The sequence below is a fragment of the Tachypleus tridentatus genome, chromosome 5 (genome assembly GCF_004210375.1).
Source record: "Tachypleus tridentatus isolate NWPU-2018 chromosome 5, ASM421037v1, whole genome shotgun sequence".
Lineage (NCBI taxonomy): Eukaryota > Metazoa > Arthropoda > Merostomata > Xiphosura > Limulidae > Tachypleus > Tachypleus tridentatus.
This window is the reverse complement of record NC_134829.1, coordinates 27883627-27904107: the sequence shown is the minus strand read 5'-3', so window position 1 is coordinate 27904107 and position 20481 is coordinate 27883627. Positions and strand designations below refer to the sequence as shown.

The 20481-nt window shown below is 30.8% G+C and overlaps 1 protein-coding gene across 3 annotated transcripts in view; it reads right to left on the bottom strand.

Annotated features, from left to right (window-relative positions):
* LOC143250802 (uncharacterized) overlaps nucleotides 1–20481 on the bottom strand; it is a 61483-nt gene that overhangs the window by 32887 nt on the left and 8115 nt on the right. Inside the window, exons 1-5 of one of the 3 annotated variants that reach the window (XM_076501817.1) lie at nucleotides 19049–19184; nucleotides 18115–18211; nucleotides 9533–9723; nucleotides 8786–8920; nucleotides 34–98 (exon numbers count right to left, since the gene is read on the bottom strand). In XM_076501817.1, coding sequence (XP_076357932.1) covers nucleotides 34–98; nucleotides 8786–8920; nucleotides 9533–9723; nucleotides 18115–18158 — 435 coding nt within the window. In that variant the 5' untranslated portion in view covers nucleotides 18159–18211; nucleotides 19049–19184. Of the gene's footprint in view, nucleotides 1–33; nucleotides 99–8785; nucleotides 8921–9532; nucleotides 9724–18114; nucleotides 18212–19048; nucleotides 19240–20481 lie in introns of those variants that run through there. The other 2 variants (XM_076501818.1, XM_076501816.1) reach the window with 2 other exon arrangements.

Below are 20481 nucleotides of genomic sequence, written 5' to 3'. Positions count from 1 at the left end.
TATGCCTAAATTTTCAATAATAATAAAACTTACATGATGGAGATAGTCTTGCTCTGGCAGTATCTTCTTCTCCCAAGTAACAAGACTAGTTTCATCATCTGTAAAAGAAACTAACTGAATAAGACTGCAACATTTAATTTAAAGATATAAATGGATAAGCATTAAAATTCCATGGAATAAAACAAAATGTTTTTAATTTGAGAAAAAAAGAATTCTCTATAATGTATTTCATTTATATTTGTTATAAAAAGAAATGTCATAATGTCCACCTTGTACACTATTTGTATGTTTTCAACAATTTTTGTACATAATATTTTAAAAACACAAGCATACTTTCCTGATAATTTTATTTTCTCAAATGACATGTATATATATATATATATATATAAAATCCACTTTTTAAATTTCATCAGCACCATAAAAGTATTTATGACAAAAAATTTACTGTTTTGTAGCAATGAGTATCACTTGAAGTTGCTAGCTTTTTTTTTTGAGCTACAATTGTACCTAAAACAAATTTTTGTGCCTTTATTTCAGACTGAGAAAGTTGTATTTTATATTTGTTTGTTTGTTTGTTTTGGAATTTCGCACAAAGCTACTCGAGGGCTATCTGTGCTAGCCGTCCCTAATTTAGCAGTGTAAGACTAGAGGGGAGGCAGCTAGTCGCATGCTTTACTACGCAGTGAGATTGACCGCATTATACATGTTTTGCCAAGTATTTTATGTACAAATATATTTATATATAGTATATCTTACTCATTTTTGTTTAGTTTAATCATCATGTTTTATCAATTAAACAGCAACATGAGAATGCCATATTAATTTAGATCTCATGTTTTAAATATTTTAATAATTTAGAACAAACTTTGAAGTTTCTTAATGTCATTTCTGTTTTCTCAAAATAGGGTGATATTTTATATTTGATAGAAACATATATGTACACACACACACATCTTTGTTTTATATGTACGACTTGTGAAGGTTGTTAAGCTTATTTCTTATTGTGAGCAAGAAATAATAAACATGCCTACCTACTTGCTATAAACTAACTACACATAGAGCAGTTACTAAAGTTCTTTCGCATTATGAGAATAACAACTTAAAATATTATTTAATTAGTATAGAGATGCACTTTTAACTTATTAACAATTCAGATGTAAGCTTAAAAACTAAATATGCTTTAATTTTTCAATTGTATTTATGTGTATGTGTTTACATATGTAAAAACATATGTATGTATATTTTTGCTTTTAAGTTTCTCTTCAAATGATAGTAGCAGTTAAATCTACAGGTTATCTCAGAATTCTTGATTTATAAGGAAAATAGATATTATATTCGCAAACACATTACTAATGTTAGTTGTACATATTTCAGGAAAGAAAATACTGTTATTACATCACATAACAAGGATTAATATCTGTATAGCTGTTAATGGCAAGCAATTTGAATAATAAATAAATAAAGAATAAATTGTGTATTTTTCCCTGCATGTCCAGACTTTTGGATATATTTACAGTCTACTGCCACTTCTATGCAGATTATATTCTTAAGATATCTTTCTTATGAGAATATATTTTACCATTCCCACATTGTGATTTGTACCCTAGTTTTATTTAACCATCCTTTATGTACAATAATGTAAATCAAAACTGACTTTCCAGTAACCAAATAAGCTTGATAATACCCTTCATAATGCATTACACTTACTTAGTACAGTTTACTGAAGCTTAAATAAGTGTTTCATCTTAAAAGAAAAATATTTAATTTCTGAATTTTGAGTTAACGTTGTGACTGATCTAAAATTAATCCAGAATTACAGGTATAATACTGATGTCTTTGTTCTTTTTGAATAATTTCAATATAAGTTGCTCACATGTTTTAACATTGCACATTAACCCTCTCAATCTGGGTATACTTTATTGCACATGATATGAAGGCTTGTATACCAATTAGTATAGCATAAAATCTTAGATAGTAGTCCATATTTTATTGTGTATAATTTTCAAGTTCCCAATTCTTCAAGGCAATATTAAATGAAATCCTGAATATCCCCTAGTGTAACAAACAATATATTTTCTCTAGAAATCTGGTCTATTTTACCCACCACCCCTTGAAAGAGTAAGAAATCACACACAAATTTCTCACTATAGAATTGTCATTGCTTAGACAAACTATAATTTTCATAGCATTCAAATTTGTTTAGTCATAGAGTTATCAAATAGAAAATCAGACCCCTCTTGTCACACCCACAAGTCATATCAAATAGAAAATCAGACCCCTCTTGTCACACCCACAAGTCATATCAAATAGAAAATCAGACCCCTCTTGTCACACCCACAAGTCATATCAAATAGAAAATCAGACCCCTCTTGTCACACCCACAAGTCATATCAAATAGAAAATCAGACCCCTCTTGTCACACCCACCTGTCATATCAAATAGAAAATCAGACCCCTCTTGTCACACCCACAAGTCATATCAAATAGAAAATCAGACCCCTCTTGTCACACCCACAAGTCATATCCTCTCTTTCATGATATGTTAGTAGTTTTGTCTTAGATTCAATTGTATGTTACATATAACTGACAGAAAGTCAAAATTTTAATATATCAAATGACATGTTGCGTGATGATGTGTCCTAAACAATATAAAAGTCAATTTCTTTTAGAGTACCAGAAACTTTCTAATAATAAATTTAACAACTAGTTTGGATGAATTTATAATAGCTCTTTTCACACAATTAGAAAGACAGAAAAATGTTGAGTGGTAGAAGAAGTTGTCTACCTTTTGTACTTTATTAGTCAATGTTCTTTGGTGCATTATTTAATCAAATACAAATAATTTTGACCATTAGTATAAAAAAAAAAGGCTTAAACACTCTTGACAATTGATAGCAAAAAAAAGATAAGCATTTTTCATTTTGTTTTTCATTTTACTCTTTAATTTATTAATATAAAAGGAACTAAAATGTAAAAATGGAGACTATTTTAGGTTAGGTAAGATTAGTCAAATTGACTGATCCCATTTTAAAAAAGGGTAAAGGAAATAACAGATAAAATATAAAATACTGAAAACAGAAAAACAATGTTTGAAAAGTATTTAGTAGGTTTGAGGGATTTTACAAAGGAAGTCTGAGATTCTTGAGATGACAAAGTATTTTTAATCCCAACATGAAAATTATATATTCGTGGACAAATCTTTATTTTATTAAAATTGCTTCACTAAAAATATTGTTTTTGTATGTGAAAGACTGACAAATTTTGTGAAGATATTGTTACAATGCCATATTTTGTAAACACTTACTTGTTATTCAGTGCAGGTGTATTGCCTGATCACTGATGTAACTAACAGTTTTCACAAGCACTCTCTGTAACAGATTTTTTAGTGTTCTACACAAAAACCTCAAGTTTCTGTTAGCGATAGAGAGAAAAGCATTGTTTTGAGAAGTTTTATTTCATTTTGAGTGAACATTTCAGAAAGAGATTTTCTGTATCAAACTCAAGAGTTTTTTGAACCTAGATATTTATCATAGGTGTTTGTTTAAGCTATTATTAGAACTCTAAAGTGTTAATAAGTTTAAGATTTAGTCTTTGTTTTTGTAACTTCTGTAAGCCTTATGCTTTGGGAGCTGCTGAGAGTCATTTTTTTTGAAAATATCAACAGGTTTAGGTACAGTTGACATTTGATCAGTGAACTTTTCATTGCCATAAAATCTAGTGTCAATTACACTTCGAATTTACAACCTGAAGCTGAATTTTGACATACTACATTTGAAGTGATTATGTTCAACTAGAGAGACAGTGGACCTAACAAGAAAGAATTATTTCTTTGTATATTATTTGTGTTTTGTATAATTTATTGTTTTTGTCTAGATCTGTCTAAAATTTTGTGTCAATACTCAAGCTCAGTTTTAATTTGAAAATAAATTATAGACCAATTTATGAATATATTTAAATCATTAGAAGTTAATTTGAAATGGCTGAAAATATTATTGTTGTATAGTTTTTGGAAGTAGAATTCATTGAAAGAGAAGACCTTTTAAAACTGAGAAAAGATCAGTTGAAGCAATTATGTAAGGAACTTGACAGTATCCAACAAGGCAAAAGAAAAATGGAATTAGGCCTAGATAACTTAAGTAAATACAAGAGAAAAGACTTTGTCAATGATGAGGAAGTTGGTATTGTTCATAATAAGATAGTAGATGAGACACCAAACTGAAAATATTAACTCTGAATCTTCAAATTTTGAAAATGTGTAAAATCAAAATCTGAATTAGAAAAATGGCTCAACTCTAACATGTCTATGGACAAAGATTTCTATACAGGGCACCTTTTAATGTCAAAGTGCATACTAAAGATAAAAAAGTTGAGACTTTATCAAAAGCTGCAAAATGAGTTTGTTTTGATTCTCAATTCAGTTTAATTAAAAAATCCAAACTCCAAAAATTGTAAACTTTCTGGTTTTACTGCTAAGAAAGATAAAAAGAAAGAACAGACAAATCAGGTTAATCAAAATAAGACAAATTCTCAATGAAAATTTGAAAACTCAAACACCTGTTATTATCGTAAGAGATCTGGTCATTTCAAATCAAGTTGTCCAAAACTACAATATAAACCAAAAACTTTAAAACAGTGCAAAAATAAGAGTAAACCTAAAGGAGGTTATATTTACAAGTTAGTTAGCTCTACTGGATCCAAGCATATGATAATTTTGTAACCTGGACCTTCGGGTTTTGATTGCCTTACAGATAAAAGAGATTGTTTCATTTGTTAACACTAGTCATTTTGTGGTCTGTGCCCTTATGCCCATTAGTTTGTTTAGAGATACTGCAGTAGCCCCAATTTCTTGAAATAAAGTTAAGTTCCAAAAAATATGTTGATCTGGGGCATCTGTGGTGATTACACTTCTGTACCTCTATATAGAATCCACTTAGAGAGTTATTATATTATTGATCCTATAACAGTTGGACTTGTTGCTGAGCTGTCCATCAAAGGAGTTTCATTATTTTTAGAAAATGTTACAGGTGACCAGGTTCACATGATGCCAATTGTGCAAGATGTTTCTCCTGAACAGAAAAAGATGAAGGACCTGAACAAAGCTTTCCCAGAAATATCTCAATCTTGTGTTGTTACTAGGTCACAGACTATGGCTCGTCAAGAGTCTGATCACAAATGTCAGACTAAGTTGGATAGAAAATTCAGACCTTAATCATAGTAATGATTTGAACACTACTTTCTTGTAGATTTAGATTCTGGAAACAAGTCAGTTTTTCACTGATATTTAGGACAAAGAAGCAAACTTTGATTGAGAGACAGAAAAATGATCTGAGTTTGACATCTCTCCAGCCGTATCAGAACACTAAGCACAGAAACACCCCGTCTATTATTGCTTTCAAGATAGTGTGTTGATGAAGAAGTGGAGGGATGTTAACATTCTTGCTAATAAGATTTGGTAAGTTGTAAGCCAAGTTGTTGTACCTGAAGTCTATAGACAGGAATTCATGTCTTTTGCATATGAATTACCTTTAGCTAGACTTCTTGAAGTTAGAAAAACTAAACTGAGACTTATGCAAAATTCTTATCAGCTTGGACGTAGGAAAGATATAGTTGAATTTTATAAAACATGTAAAACTTGTTAAAAAGTTAAAAAACCTAATAATAAAGTTTGCAAAGCACCTTTGAAACCTATATAGTCAGAGAAACATTCTCTAGGGTTATTGTGGATACTGTAGACCCCTTCCAAGGACAATAAAAAAAGAAATACATTTTTGTTGACGAACTTAGATCAGGCAACTAGATATCCCAAAGCTATTCCTATCAAAGAAATTTCTGCTTAATTAATGCTAGAGGATTGATTAATATTTTTTCCTCACATTTTGGTTTATTTCGGGAAATCCAAAGTGATCAAGATAGTAATTTTATGCCACAGGCTTTCCAGGAAATCATAAAAATTAGGCTATACGACAATTAGCTCTACAAGGTACAATCTTCAAGGTCAGGGAGCACTTGAAAGTTACTATCAAGACTTGAAGAGCATGCTCAGAACCTTTGTGTGGAACACAAAGAAGATTGGAACTTAAGGACACCTTTTGTTTGTTAAAAAGGAAGATCCTACTGAGTTAGTTGGAATCTCTAGTTTTTCATGATCTTTTCTCACAATGTGAACTTTGTTGTTGCTCAAAAGTTGAAAAATGACAAGTATGAGTAAATTTCAACATGTTCATGCCATGGACTAAAATCAGAGCTGATATATTAAAAGTGTATTGAGGTGCTACTTGGTGACTAATTTATATCAAAAATCTAAAGCTCAATCAAGAAAAGAGATGTATGGGAAAGCTCAGCCAACACCTAATGGAAATATTATCAACAAACGTAGAGGAAGGAAGAAGTTTAACTTTCTACAGCAAAAGAAAAACTAAGAAAATAAGATTTAGAGGCTAGTCAACCAGTGTTTCAGCAGATTATTTTAAATGGCTATGTAACTACCTTCACACAAGACAGAGAACATGATGCATCACTAAAGAAGATAGAGATCTCTCTACCAATTACCAGTAACACCATAAGCTCTCCAGTACGTGATTCAGAGGTTTTAAATCAAGCTATTGTATGGGCCACTTACTGCAAAAACAAAATAACAGGTCAACAAGAAGACAGTTCCATAAAAACAAAAATGATCAAATAAAAAAGGTGACATACAACAGTAAACATTCTTGCAGAGGAAAGAAAATAAAAACAAGATAAGTTGCACAGATGACATAACATGTCCAGATGAAATTTTCCTACCAGGAGAATTAGATTAAATAAAAATGAAACTTAGAGATTTTACAATGTTTTGTATGAATTCTGTACCATCTGCACACACACACACACACACACACACACAGAAGGTACATGTAAATCTGAAAAATACTGATGTGATGACAGAACACCAAACTATGGAATCAGCACTTTAGCTAATGGTTCTTAGCATATTGTGTTCCTGTCTGTCAAGCTGATTGAGCTGGAAAGATAAAAGCAGTAGAAAATTTAAGTTAACTCTGATCTATAATCAACCTTAATGTGGAATAAAGAGAGAGATCAGAGAAGTTTTGAGACTGAGTTTTTTCTCCAACAGTTTAATTTAAAAATAAAGCATATTGCTAGAAAAGAAAATGTATCAGCAGATGTTTTATCCAGATTACAAATATCAAATATACTGTAAATACTATTATTCTGTATGTTGAGAAAGGTTGCTCTCTGGAAATATTTTAAAAAGTTAAGAATTTCTTAAATTTTTGTAATTTTTTTCTTTGAAGAAAGATGTTTTTGTAAAAACTTACTTGTTATTTAATGCACATGAACTGTCTGATCAATAATATAAACAAGTTTTTTACACATACACTCAGTGTAACAGGCTTTTAGTGTTCTATATAAAAAGTCTCAAATTTTTATTACTGATAAAGAGAGAAGAACCTTTTGAGAAGTTTGTTTCAGTGACCATTTCAATCAGAATTTTTTTATATTGAACTGAAGAGTTTTTTGAGCCTAGACATTAATCGTGGGTTTTTGTTATAAGCTATTATTACATTTTTTGTTTATGACTTTAGAGAGTTAGTAAGTTTAAGAATTAGTCTTAATTTTTGAAACTGCTGTAAGTCTTGTGCTTTTGAAAACTGTTGAAAACCATTCTGGAAAATATCAACAAGTTTTGGTGTAGTGGATGTAGAAACAGTGAACATTTTGTAGCCATACAATCTAGTGTGAACTGGAACTTTAAATTCACAACCTGAAGCTGAACTTGACAAACAACACATGAAGTGTTTGTACTGAACTGGAGAGACAGCTCCCATGTGGATCTATCAAGAAAGAGTGATTAAGTTTTTTGTGTTTTTTGTATAGTATGTTTTTCATGTAAATTATTGTACACAAGTTATTATTTGATTTTTGTGTTTTTTATTTTATAATATATATCTATAAAACTATGTATTGTACAGTACAGTAATATAGGATCATAAAAATATACACACTACAGTGAAAGTTAGAAGTGTTAAACCTATAAGGACTTTAAACAAGAAGAAAGAAGTTACATAGTTGGTCAAACTGATTGAGCTTGTGTTGAGAGAGTTAACAGAATTTTTAATTTAGCTAATTGTTTAGTTATACTACCGTTTTTCATTAACTCTTTTTATTATTTACTTACAACTAATCAAAGTTTCTATTGTATTTGCCAGTTTATAAAACAATCTTGGATTTTTAAATAAATTAAGTATATTTCTATGAGGTTGTCAAGAAATATTAAAATGTCACTTTTGTAAATAAATTCTTAAAAGCTACTTTTAAACTGTGCTAACCTGCACTCTGGGATAATCAGTATAACCACAAGTTGTTTTTTTGAGCTCTTTAAACACTACATACAATTCAATGCAGCATAACCTAAGTCACAAACACATAATAAAATTTCACAAAGTTTGTTTTCATCACAGGTGAACTCATTTTCTATTACAGAAGAAATAATAAACTTTAAGATATAGTAATCTACCATAAAAACATATTCACACAATTAGTGTACATTACACAAACTAACTTTTTTGATATTATATTAGCAATATTTTAGTATGACAGATGAGATCAATGCATTTTAAATCACAAATGTCTTGATTAATTGTAACTAGCAGCAAGATAAATAGCTTCTAGTTATGCAGGATTAAATCATATGATACAAACAGGTTATAGTAATGCAACAGGTGGCACAATATCAAAAAGCAAACAAAAGTAAAAAAAATTATATAGTTTTGGTTAAAACATACCTTCATTTTTCTCACAAAAAATCAAGTGTGCATCTTTCAGAAAGTTTTTTCCAATAATAAAAAGTTCAACATTTCCTTCAACAAAACATTCAGATACTGATGTTTTCAGAATTTCAGGAACACCAGAAGGCTGGGCTACATTAGTAAATTGAAAAAAAAAATAAGAGGACATAAGTTATACAAACAAAATTTCTTTATCACTTAAAATTAAGTACTAACCTGGAGATATTAATTGTTATAATGAAAAAAATGTGACAATACGTTACCAAAAAACTCTATACACTTCAATTAAATAAAAATACTTTAACATACATGTAAGAAAAATTAATACATTGGAGTGTAGCATAGTGGAAAATAACCACACTACAGTTAATTGTTATTTTAATATTATGGTTATTTTAAAAATGAAAGTACAAGAAAAACAATAACATCAATAAATAATTTTATCAAATAGATGTCATTATGACTAGTTACTTGTGATAAAAATGTCAATGCCATCATTATTGTCTGCAATATCTTTTTTTACCAACTAACATTTAAACTTGTCATTATATTCACTCAAGCAGAAACCCTTCGAAAAATACACAATTTGAAATTTGTTTAAAAAAAGTAATTTCCATTGAACACCTTTTCTTCATATTATCATTTATGACTCAGCAAATGAATATTTAATTATTCAAAATTTCAGTCAGCCAGTGTCCTTAGTTAATATATATATATATAAAAATCAAAAAGTATCACACTTACTGCACAATATAGGATTTGAAGCAACTTGTAGAATTTCTGCAGATCCACAGGATGATGGAATGCTGGCACGAAAGACTAAACGACAATTTGTGCTTCGTTTTTTACAGCAAGAATGTTTTTCTTTACTCAAAAGGCCAAATCGTTTTTCAACATCAACATTTCTCTCTTTGAGGATACCAATAAAATCACAGCTATATGAAATATAGGAATATGGTTAAATTTTCTACATAAATTTGTTTAGAAACATTAAAGAATGATAATTCTGAGAACTTGTGATATTAGAACTATAAGGTTTATGATATATCTCATAAACCACATTACAAACAATTTTCTCAACCAGACTATATAGCTGTTGGGCATGCACATGGCAAAATGTTGAAATATGTCACCTGCACATAGTGATAATTTTCTCTAGGCCTCAACATTTAAAATATTACAGAATCTAAAAATATATATGCACATCAAGTATAACATGTTAACTGGATTATAAAAACTGCAAAAGTAAAACTAACCTAGAGCAGAGTTTCCAAAGTTAAAACAATTAAATGGGGGGTTATTCCTAAGAAATCTATTAGTAGCCAGGCTCTTAATTTTCTAAAATAATAATAATAATCTATAAATCTATAACTTAGCAATAGAAATAAAATACTTTTCTCTATAAAATGTGAAGTGTTTCTGTTTTACTTTCTAAACTTAATTTTTAACTAAGTCCTCATTCCAATGCTCAAAGAAAGATGCATTAAAGAACACAAGTCAACAACATAACTGGAGCTCATATTAAAGTCTCAGTCTGTCAAATGAAACAGCAGACCAAAATCTAGAAAAAAAAAGCCAGTCTGGGTCCACAGTGAGTCGGAAATACCTCAAAAAATCACAGAACAAAAAAACAGATCCCAAAAGAAGTCATGGATAAAAATGAGATAAACATATTATTAGAACATCCCATCCCAGCAGCAGAGGAACCAGGGAAGAAGGAGTAATATAGATCATAGAACAAACTCATTCTCAAAATTTTCACCTGAAGCACCATGAAGTGCCTGAAACATATGGAAAAGTAGTAAAAGGCAACTCTAGAGAGTGGTGGGGAAAAATAGACAAAAGTTTGAAAACTGAACACAAGAAAGGAAAGCAAAGTTAAGGGGTCCACCCCCAAAGCAGGTAAAAAAAAGAACAGAAATCAAGAAACTAAAATGGAAAATGGCTGTAAACTTGGACAAGATAAACAAGTACAATACATGGATGAGGTATATTGGTATGGATGCCTAATAGAATGAGAAATGAGCCTGCTTGGACTATCATGCCTGAAGTAGACGTTTCGCACAGGAGGAAGAACAAAAGAAAGAGGAAAGAGAAAGAAGGGAACATAACTGCAAAATTGTATCAAGGAAATTACTTGAAAATTTTCAACTACAGATAAAGTTGTGTGTATAGTAAAGCCTGGAAGAGGAAGTAATAAGTAAAATTATCAACATCCTAATTATATTCTACAAATCAAACTTCAAGACAAAAGTTTCATTCACTATCCATTCAAGCTGTCTACAAATTTTATATCCAAGTAATAAAATACTGCTACCAAACTTGCTCACCTTGTCTTTGCAATGCTAAAACTACTAAGGCTATCTGTCACTGTCAGTAATTAAGAAATGCTAACTAGAAAGAAGGCAACATTTCTGTTTGAGTGTGTTTAATTTTCCACAGAAAATTATGATTTTCTGATAGGTTTTCCAAAATTATTTCTACTATAATTATTTGTGGCTGTTAGGATACTTACAGCTATTTACTTCAAAGTGAGAAATGTCAACAGGAAACACTAAAGTTAAAACAAACAACAGAAACAACAACAAAGTGCTAGAAGTTTGAAAATAGTGTCCACATATAAATAAAACTTGGAAAAATTTCAAATGGCAATAAGAAAATACAAATGACATGGTTTATGAATTTTATAAACTTAATAGAAACAATAGTTTTATACAAGCACTTTCAAACAGCAAAAGGTTGGCCATCAAACCTTTACAGGTTTAATTCCAGAAAATGTTAACCATTTTCTGAGATATTTCAAAACAAATCATCAGGACATTAGAACTTATTGATTACTTCTGATATTCTGCAAGCCAATACTTATTAGATAGAACACTAAATGTTACTTACAGCAATTCAGGTAATAGTCTTACTGTTGCATTGCAGCAGTGGGTTGACCCAAGTATTTAAAGGTATGTGATAAGGAATCTGTATCTATTTATCAGCTTAAGCCTCTTACTACTGCCTTGGTGTATTACACCAACCTCATGACTCAAAAGTGACTATCAGGATTTCCACACTATTAACTTTTGAAATGGTTTGTGTATATTATTCTAGAAATGTTTCAACCACTTAGTAAATATAACAAGTCCTCTGTAGACAAAAAAATCAAAATTTTTAATGAAATGTTTTTACTAAAATTATGTATGTGAATGGAGTGTTAACTGCTCAAGTACAAAGTGATTTTGAACTTGAGATTTAAAATATTTTTATTTATCAGTCAAGTTACCTGACATCATAACCACTATAAAACTTAATACTTTATTTGTTTTTTCTCTACCCTAAGAGTATATTTGATTGTAACAAATTGTGAAAATAAAACAGAAAAAAAAAAGGTTAAAACAGTAAAATAAAATTAGTAGTACTGTTCCATCCTTTTAAAAACTTAACAAAAATTCCAAAGTACTTTTCCTGAGAGTTTATACTTCTAAGCTTTTCACATTTGTTTCCTATGTTTACTTTATTGTTAGCAGCTGAAATAGAAATCTGCCAAACATAAATGAATCACCACTCTTGCCATTAAACTGTTCACCTGACACTGCAATAAAACTTTAAAACAACACAATTAATAGCAGGGCTCATGCTGTCACTCGCCATATTCGACAATGGCTATTATTTTTGTTTTTTGCCGGAAGAAAAATTGTAATTGCCGAATATACCTGCGAAACACTGTTTGTTTACAAAATGCTAGACTGGTTCACTACATCAACGTTTTTTTAATGCAAGTATGTGGTAAGCAGATAAAAATCAATAACCGGTCTGCATTCATGCAAGGTCATGGTCAGGATCAACAAACTTGTGAAAAATTGTTCAATCAACAGCGACCTAACGGCTTGACACGAATAACTCATTTATATGTGGTTGATTAGCGGCACTATAATTAAAGGACGACCACAAAGATTGTGATGGCTTTCACACCTGTGATTACATTATCTAATGGCGCATGGCTTGGCCGGTAAGTTTAATTAAAAGCGGTTACTGGATTAGTACCATAATAAACACGTACTTGTAAAAAATTAAATGTTAATTAGTGGAAAGATTCTCTATAAATTGAGCCAATATGCAGCGAATTCATCAGATCACAGAATGGCTTCTTCGCAGGCCAAACGCCCCTTAGACAGTGAAAGTTGTCTAATGCCTCCATCAAAAAAATCCAAATCTGAAACTGACAGTTCACGATCATTCCAAGAAAAATGGTTGAATGAATTTAACTGGCTCAAATATGAAGCCTCTACAAAGCAAATGTTTTGCACATTGTGCATTAAAGTACAGAACTCAAACACTTTCACAACTGGTTGTGCAGTGATGAAAAAGAGAACCTAACCCAGCATCAGAAAACAAAAGGTATTTATTGGCTGAGTAAATGTTGAAACTTATTTGGATAGTTAAACTTATAAAATTATTAAATATAATAAAAAAAAATATGTTATAGTTACTGATTTACGTATTCATGTTCCACAATTACTAATCTCACAAATTATTTATTATGTATATAATACAGTTTTTATGTTCTTAAATTGTCGAAGGATTATCAGCTAATGTTTTACAAGTGGAATTTCTCCGTTGTTCTTGATGAAATTTGTTACCGATTTATGTATTCATGTTCTAGAGTTACTACTTCCACAAATTATTTATTTATGTATTTATTCTTTTTGTTTTAATTCCACGGTGCAACACAGCTCCAGCATCTGGTAGTAGACCAACATACTACCTATGAACACAACACTAGTATTAGCGACTTCCAAGATTGTATGGCAGAAGTGTTGAGAGAAAATTTAAAAAACAAACTAGCCAAAAATGGAAAATTCAGCATCATGATTGATGAAAGTACAGACATTTCAGTAAAGCAGAACCTTGTCAGCTACATCCGTGTCTGTCAATAGATGGCCCAAACACTGGAAATTTTGATTTTAAACGTGCCTTTAAGATCTGGAGTACAAAAAAGAACAGATGTATTCTAATGTAATCATTGAAACAAAGGCACCAGTTGTACCTGTAACTGAGTAGTAAGGCACAACAAAATGACATGCTTCAAGGCATGGATATATTTTTTATTTTGTCATGAATTTGTGTTCAGATTTTCAGCATGAATATTACTGAAACTTGTCAAGTTTAGTTTGGTGATACTTGAGTGATGATATATATTTTTTAAGCAGAGCTCTCACTAGAGAGACTTGGGAGAAGTGGTCTCCCAAAACAGACCAAACCTCATCCTTCGTAAGCTCAAGGAAAAGTCATCTTATACAGATTATATTATGGAAGAAAAGAATGCTATTGACTGTAAACTTTTCCATAATTTTGTAAAATTATAGCAAAACTTCTCCCTGGTTTGCAAGTCTAGAGAGACCCCTGTTTAGCAGCATGTAATAACAGTTACTTTTAATTTAGTGGCTCATCTTCCCATGTCATTATTGTAATGATTTGTGTGTGAAAAACATTGAACTTTGTAACTGTGAAACTGTTGTTTTATAATAAATTTGATAAATGATAAATTCATTGAAATAAAATGTATGATAAGAACTCAGTTGTCATTTATTCTTTAACTATCTTATCATATGTGACTGGCTGGAGGGTTGGATACGGATCAAACCTATCTGGCTAAAACACTGACTAAAATTGGCTACCAAAAAAATCACTTGGCTAATAGCCTGGCTACAGAAAAATTTAGTCCAGGGTAAGCTCTGAATAGCAAACAAGCACATGCAATGCAACAAGCAGAACTTTCCCACAGAGCTTATCATAATCTAAGCTCCAAGAATACAGTGGGAGAGGATTTATCAGTTTGTTTACAGTTCAACAGTTGCAATGAGAATTGTCTAAAATAATAAAAGTGCAAGAAAATATTTATGATATGGCTCTGTACACTGTACAGGATGATCCAATAAATTTGACAGGTATTTACATATTAGTTATGTTCCTGGAAGATAGCAGTGTAAGAGTATAATAGTTATGTTCCTGGAAGTTAGCAGTGTAAGAGTATAATAGTTATGTTCCTGGAAGTTAGCAGTGTAAGAGTATATTAGTTATGTTCCTGGAAGTTAGCAGTGTAAGAGTATAATAGTTATGTTCCTGGAAGTTAGCAGTGTAAGAGTATAATAGTTATGTTCCTGGAAGTTAGCAGTGTAAGAGTTATAATAGTTATGTCCTGGAAGTTAGCAGTGTAAGAGTATAATAGTTATGTTCCTGGAAGTTAGCAGTGTAAGAGTATATTAGTTATGTTCCTGGAAGTTAGCAGTGTAAGAGTATAATAGTTATGTTCCTGGAAGTTAGCAGTGTAAGAGTATAATAGTTATGTTCCTGGAAGTTAGCAGTGTAAGAGTATAATAGTTAGCAGTGTAAGAGTATAATAGTTATGTTCCTGGAAGTTAGCAGTGTAAGAGTATATTAGTTATATTCCTGGAAGTTAGCTGTGTAAGAGTATAATAGTTATGTTCCTGGAAGTTAGCAGTGTAAGAGTATAATAGTTATGTTCCTGGAAGTTAGCAGTGTAAGAGTATAAAATGTATGAAGATTTAATTTTAATTTTTTTTTTTTTTTAAAGCACAGAACAATGAATAAAAGTATAGATAAAAACAATGATTTATATTGATTACAGTGTTACAAAATAGACTTCTACTCATGTGTTAAAGTTACAAAGCCTCACTTTAAGACTTGTTTGTTTAAATTAGACAAAATAAAACAATACTTCATCAACATTAATAAGTTTCCTCCACAAACCGTAGAAAACATTATACGCACACACCTAGACAAAAAGCAAAATCAACCAACCAAAGTAAATATATCTCACGAATCAAAAAATCACGAAACCATATACTGCTGTATACCATATATTCCTGACATCAGCAAACAAATAACCAACATTTGGCAAAAACTAGTAACAAAATATGACATTCCAGTTAATACCAAATTTATTCAAAAACCAGGCACAAAACTAAGGTCTATACTGTGTAAAAACTACACTGACAAACACAACACCAACATTACTTATAAAATACAATGTGATAACTGCCACGACTTCTATATTGGGGAAACAAGTAGAAAAATGGAAACCAGATTCAAAGAACATAAAAAGTCACCTTCACACGTTTTCGAACATTGCAAGTCAAATAAACACAACATAACCATAGAAAACACTCAAATACTAAATAAAGAAACAAACATAAACAAATGCAAAATTAAAGAAGCCTTTCTTATACAACAACTTAAACCCAAAATAAACCAATATAAAGAAATGCCTTTATACCTATATTAATAAAATAAATAAAATTATATATTCAAACATCTAACACCGCCCTCTACATTCCGACACTCAGTTCCACAACCCCTTCCAAACATGTGGTCAGCTTCCTGTCAGTTACCTCTTTCTTTGTGAACCTGACGATGACCGAAGAAGGTCGAAACGTTGTTCGCTCTTCTATGTAAAATATTTTCTCAACCCAAATGAGCCGTTTTTGCATATATAGGTACTTACTTAATTTTGCTCACGTACACAGCTATTCTCATTCAGTGCTGCCCTCTACTTACAAACTTTTTTTTGCATGTTACAAGCCTTTCAGTCCAATACATACCCCTCAATTTACATGGTTTAATTGATTCTTGCATGTAAATTGTCATGCAACAAACCTCCACCAATAGTAGTGGCACACACCCATGTGACTCATGACTTCCTCTATGCTATTCTACCTATTACGTCAAGTTTAGACAGAAATATATACACCAGTTGACAATGAGGAGGAAGGGTGGAAAGTGTAGCAGAAATAAGAACCTGTTAGAGATAGATTTTCAGTGTAAGGAAATAATGACTTTCAACAAGATACCTTACTTGCACTCACATACACAGAAATCCACGTTAAATAGGTGAAGATAACATTAAAAGGGAGAAAGCAGAAGCATCCTTCAAAAAAACCTGAAAGACACCTTAATGAGGGAACCCTTTAATAAGAGGATGGCACATGAGGGACCTCACCACTTCTGTACCAGGTATACTATTCTCCCAAATGTGGAAAAGGTATGACAGATCTGGGTAGAAACTGTGAAAAGCACATCCCAATGGGAAAGAAAAGTGTTGGACAGTGATCCTAACCATAATATATTGTAATTTCAACCTCCTTGATGAACAGAATGTGGGTTAAATAAGGGATGTGCTCTAAAGTAGGTGGTTCCAATAGTAATGCTTTGCATCAAGTAGATGATTTTCACCATCTACACTCACAGTCATGTTCCAATGCCAATTTAATGTTATGGTAAAAAAAGAAGGCAAAAATGTGATGAATTTGCAAGTATATATCCACAATTTACATCAAAATATGGAACCAGCCCCTCCCAGATTCTGCTTAAAAGAACAGTTAAACACTAAAACAGGCTTTTCAAGCTTACACGACTTTGGATCCACAGATGGCCAACATTGTACTAAAGATATCATTCACCGCCTATGATATATGTTTGAGAAGGTCTTTGATCTTGCTTTTTCATTGATGATGCATCTGTGAAGACTAAATGCCATATGCTCCAAGCTCTCAAAATCCATATGAATGAAGATCAGCAGAACAGAGCAACAGTAAGAGATTGACTGGGAGACAGCTTCCAGTTTTTAAAAACCATGGGTATAAAATCAGATTTCATTCTCTCCCAGAATGCAGGTCAATGGGACAAGACAAAGTTCCTGAAGGGCAAAGAAACATGCAAGCAGCTCATGTCAATGTTACTAGAGAATCCAGTGGAAGAATACAATCAGCTTCACATTACAGACAAGGATAAAAAAATAATGCCTACTTCTCGCTAATTAAGTAGCACAGGAAGAAATTCCTTACGAAAGAAAAGCACAATCATGAAAGCTGTAGAAACAAGTGATTCTGTAAAATGAGATAATACTTGCAAATAATTATTTTATAGTTCTATAGAACATTTATATGTGTTACATATAATTTTTCCTGGATGAATCTCCAATTTATTATGTTACGTACAATAATTTAAAATAGCCTGATATTTTAATTTGGAAGTTAATTGAATGTTGATAAGGATCAAATTCAAGATATTTGCCAACAAGATCAATACACACAGTTTTATTTCTTAACACAAATATATTTTAATATACAAACAATAATATAATTTATAATAACAGTTATTACAGATAGTTATTATTACTAATGATTTATATATTTATATAAAAGTTGTACAAACTTACAAACAACACTGAGTTTTCTATTTGGTCTGGAACTGAATATTTTATTGACAGTTCACAATGAACAAATTAATTTGAGCTCATATCAGTACAGTTCACTTACTGGGTAACTAGCAATTTCTCACCGACCACATGCGAGTTTTTCATACCTGAAGTTATACAATGTCCTCATAGAAATACTAACATCCAATGATAATCTGCTGAAATTAAATAATTTGTAATGTTCAAAATCTACAAACATTCCTAGTCAAATATCTATAGTTTCCTGATTAATAAGTTATAGCCTCTGAGATCTATAGTATACCAATGGTAACAAAATACTGTCTCTTGGCATGTCACTTTACAAACATTTATACGAAGTTCTCAAAATTTCAGTTGCCAACAATACTGGTAGTTATGTACATATATACATACACTGTTGATTATTAAGCATGAGAATCTTTTACAAATTTAGGGAATATGTAGGACTTTTGCAATACACGTTTAATAGCACAAGTTACATGTATTTCTAAATACATATTTAACTAAAATAAACACCCATTTTAAAATAAATACATAACAGTAAATCCATTACATATGTAATAAATCTTTTGGTGTTTTCTTAATGCAAAGCCACATCAGGCTATCTGCTGAGTCCACTGAGAGGAATTGAACCTCTGATTTTAGTGTTGTAAGTCAGTAGACTTACTGCTGTACCAGCGAGGAACAATAAATGTTTTCCCATCATTTTCCTCAAATGTATCACAGATATTTTTATGCATGTAAGCCAAAAAAAAATTACTACTTTTTATTTTTATACCCTGTACAAGGCACACCCTAATATACATACTCATTATACAATTAATTTCCCAATTCATGTCATTTGAAAATTATAACAGTAAAATATGGCTATAATACTTACATTTTGAAAATGTTTGCTACACATTTAATTTCATCTATACTATTTATAATACAAAAGCTAGACATGCATTACTAGCAAACCTTTTTCCTGAAGCATATGAAAAGTTAATATTTCTTAACAATATAAATAGGCTTACCAAACCGTCATGTCATTTTTTGGTGTCATCTGTGTTTCTAATACACCTGTGCCTTCAATTTTCCGTTGAATACACGAAGTACCACTTTTTCCTGCAACTCTTACAGCTTGGTAATACAAATGAGGCTGAATTTTTCCATGATCAGTGCCAATGAAAATTTGTAATGTCACTACTTCCTGGCAGCCAAATAGCTATTAAAGCATATATACATATACAATAAACTCTCCAATACTTACCACAACTGTCTTCTTATCAATCAAAATAGTATCACAATGTGTAACAGCATGTTTTAAACATATGAGTGATCATTTCATTGAATAACTTTACACTCATAAAATTAAGTTCACTTGTTGCCCAAGCCTGTTAATGAGGAGCCAATTGCTTATTTCTTCTAGAACAATACACTATATTTGTACTAATAGAAAAACCTTAAAATTACAGCAATTTGTTAAACAATATACATCCCAAATTTGGAACTTAACATTACTACATAATATCATGCTACATGGAGAAACACCAGTAAAAAACAAACAAAAAAGTTCCTTAAAACAATATATACAGTAAAAAACAATGTTAAATAAAACTGAAAATTAGAACTATTGTGTCACATGATATATTACCAGTTGTATTCAGATAAACTGTTCTACATGGCTTGAATAATAATGGATGTGTATATAATTTCACAGTACTTACTGTAATAGTCTAAATAGCAGCTGAGCCAAACAGGTTTCTGTAGTGGAACTAGTCTGTGTTCTTATGCATTTGTTAACCCTCACTGTTAATGCATTTAATCACATAAAACTGCTCAACTGCTATTTAGACTATTACAGCAAATACTGCAAAATTATATTTATTATTATTATACTACTAAAACTTCTGTACATCACATTTCAAATTTGTTCTAAAAGTTAAACATTACAGAGCATAGAAATACTTATTTATTAAGTTTTATATTATTAAGTCCTTTTAAAGGAGTTGCACACAGTAAAAAAATAAGAATATTTTGTTTCTTTTGGTTGTAGAGAACAGCAGAATATAACAAAAATAACAAACCTTTGTCTATGTAAATGTATGCTTTTAAAAATGGTCAAATAAGTAGTAGTATACAGTTTTGTGATATACACCTAAAAGTTTGAACAGTCTTATTAAAATCCATCTAAAAAGTTGTCAATATAAATACAAACACTAGAGCAAAAAACTAAAAGCAGTTATACTTTAGTTTCAAATAAGTATTGTAAACTACCTTTCATGAAAGACTATAAAATCAAAACTACATGTTTAACATCCACCTAAGAGGCAACTATGAAGTTATGGAGTAACACAAAAATGTATGATGATAAAGCTCAGATAAGAAAAGATTAGGCAATGAATTAAATATAAAACATGTCCTGCACTAGCCTTCCCCATCATCTAAAAATCAAAATAATATTCAA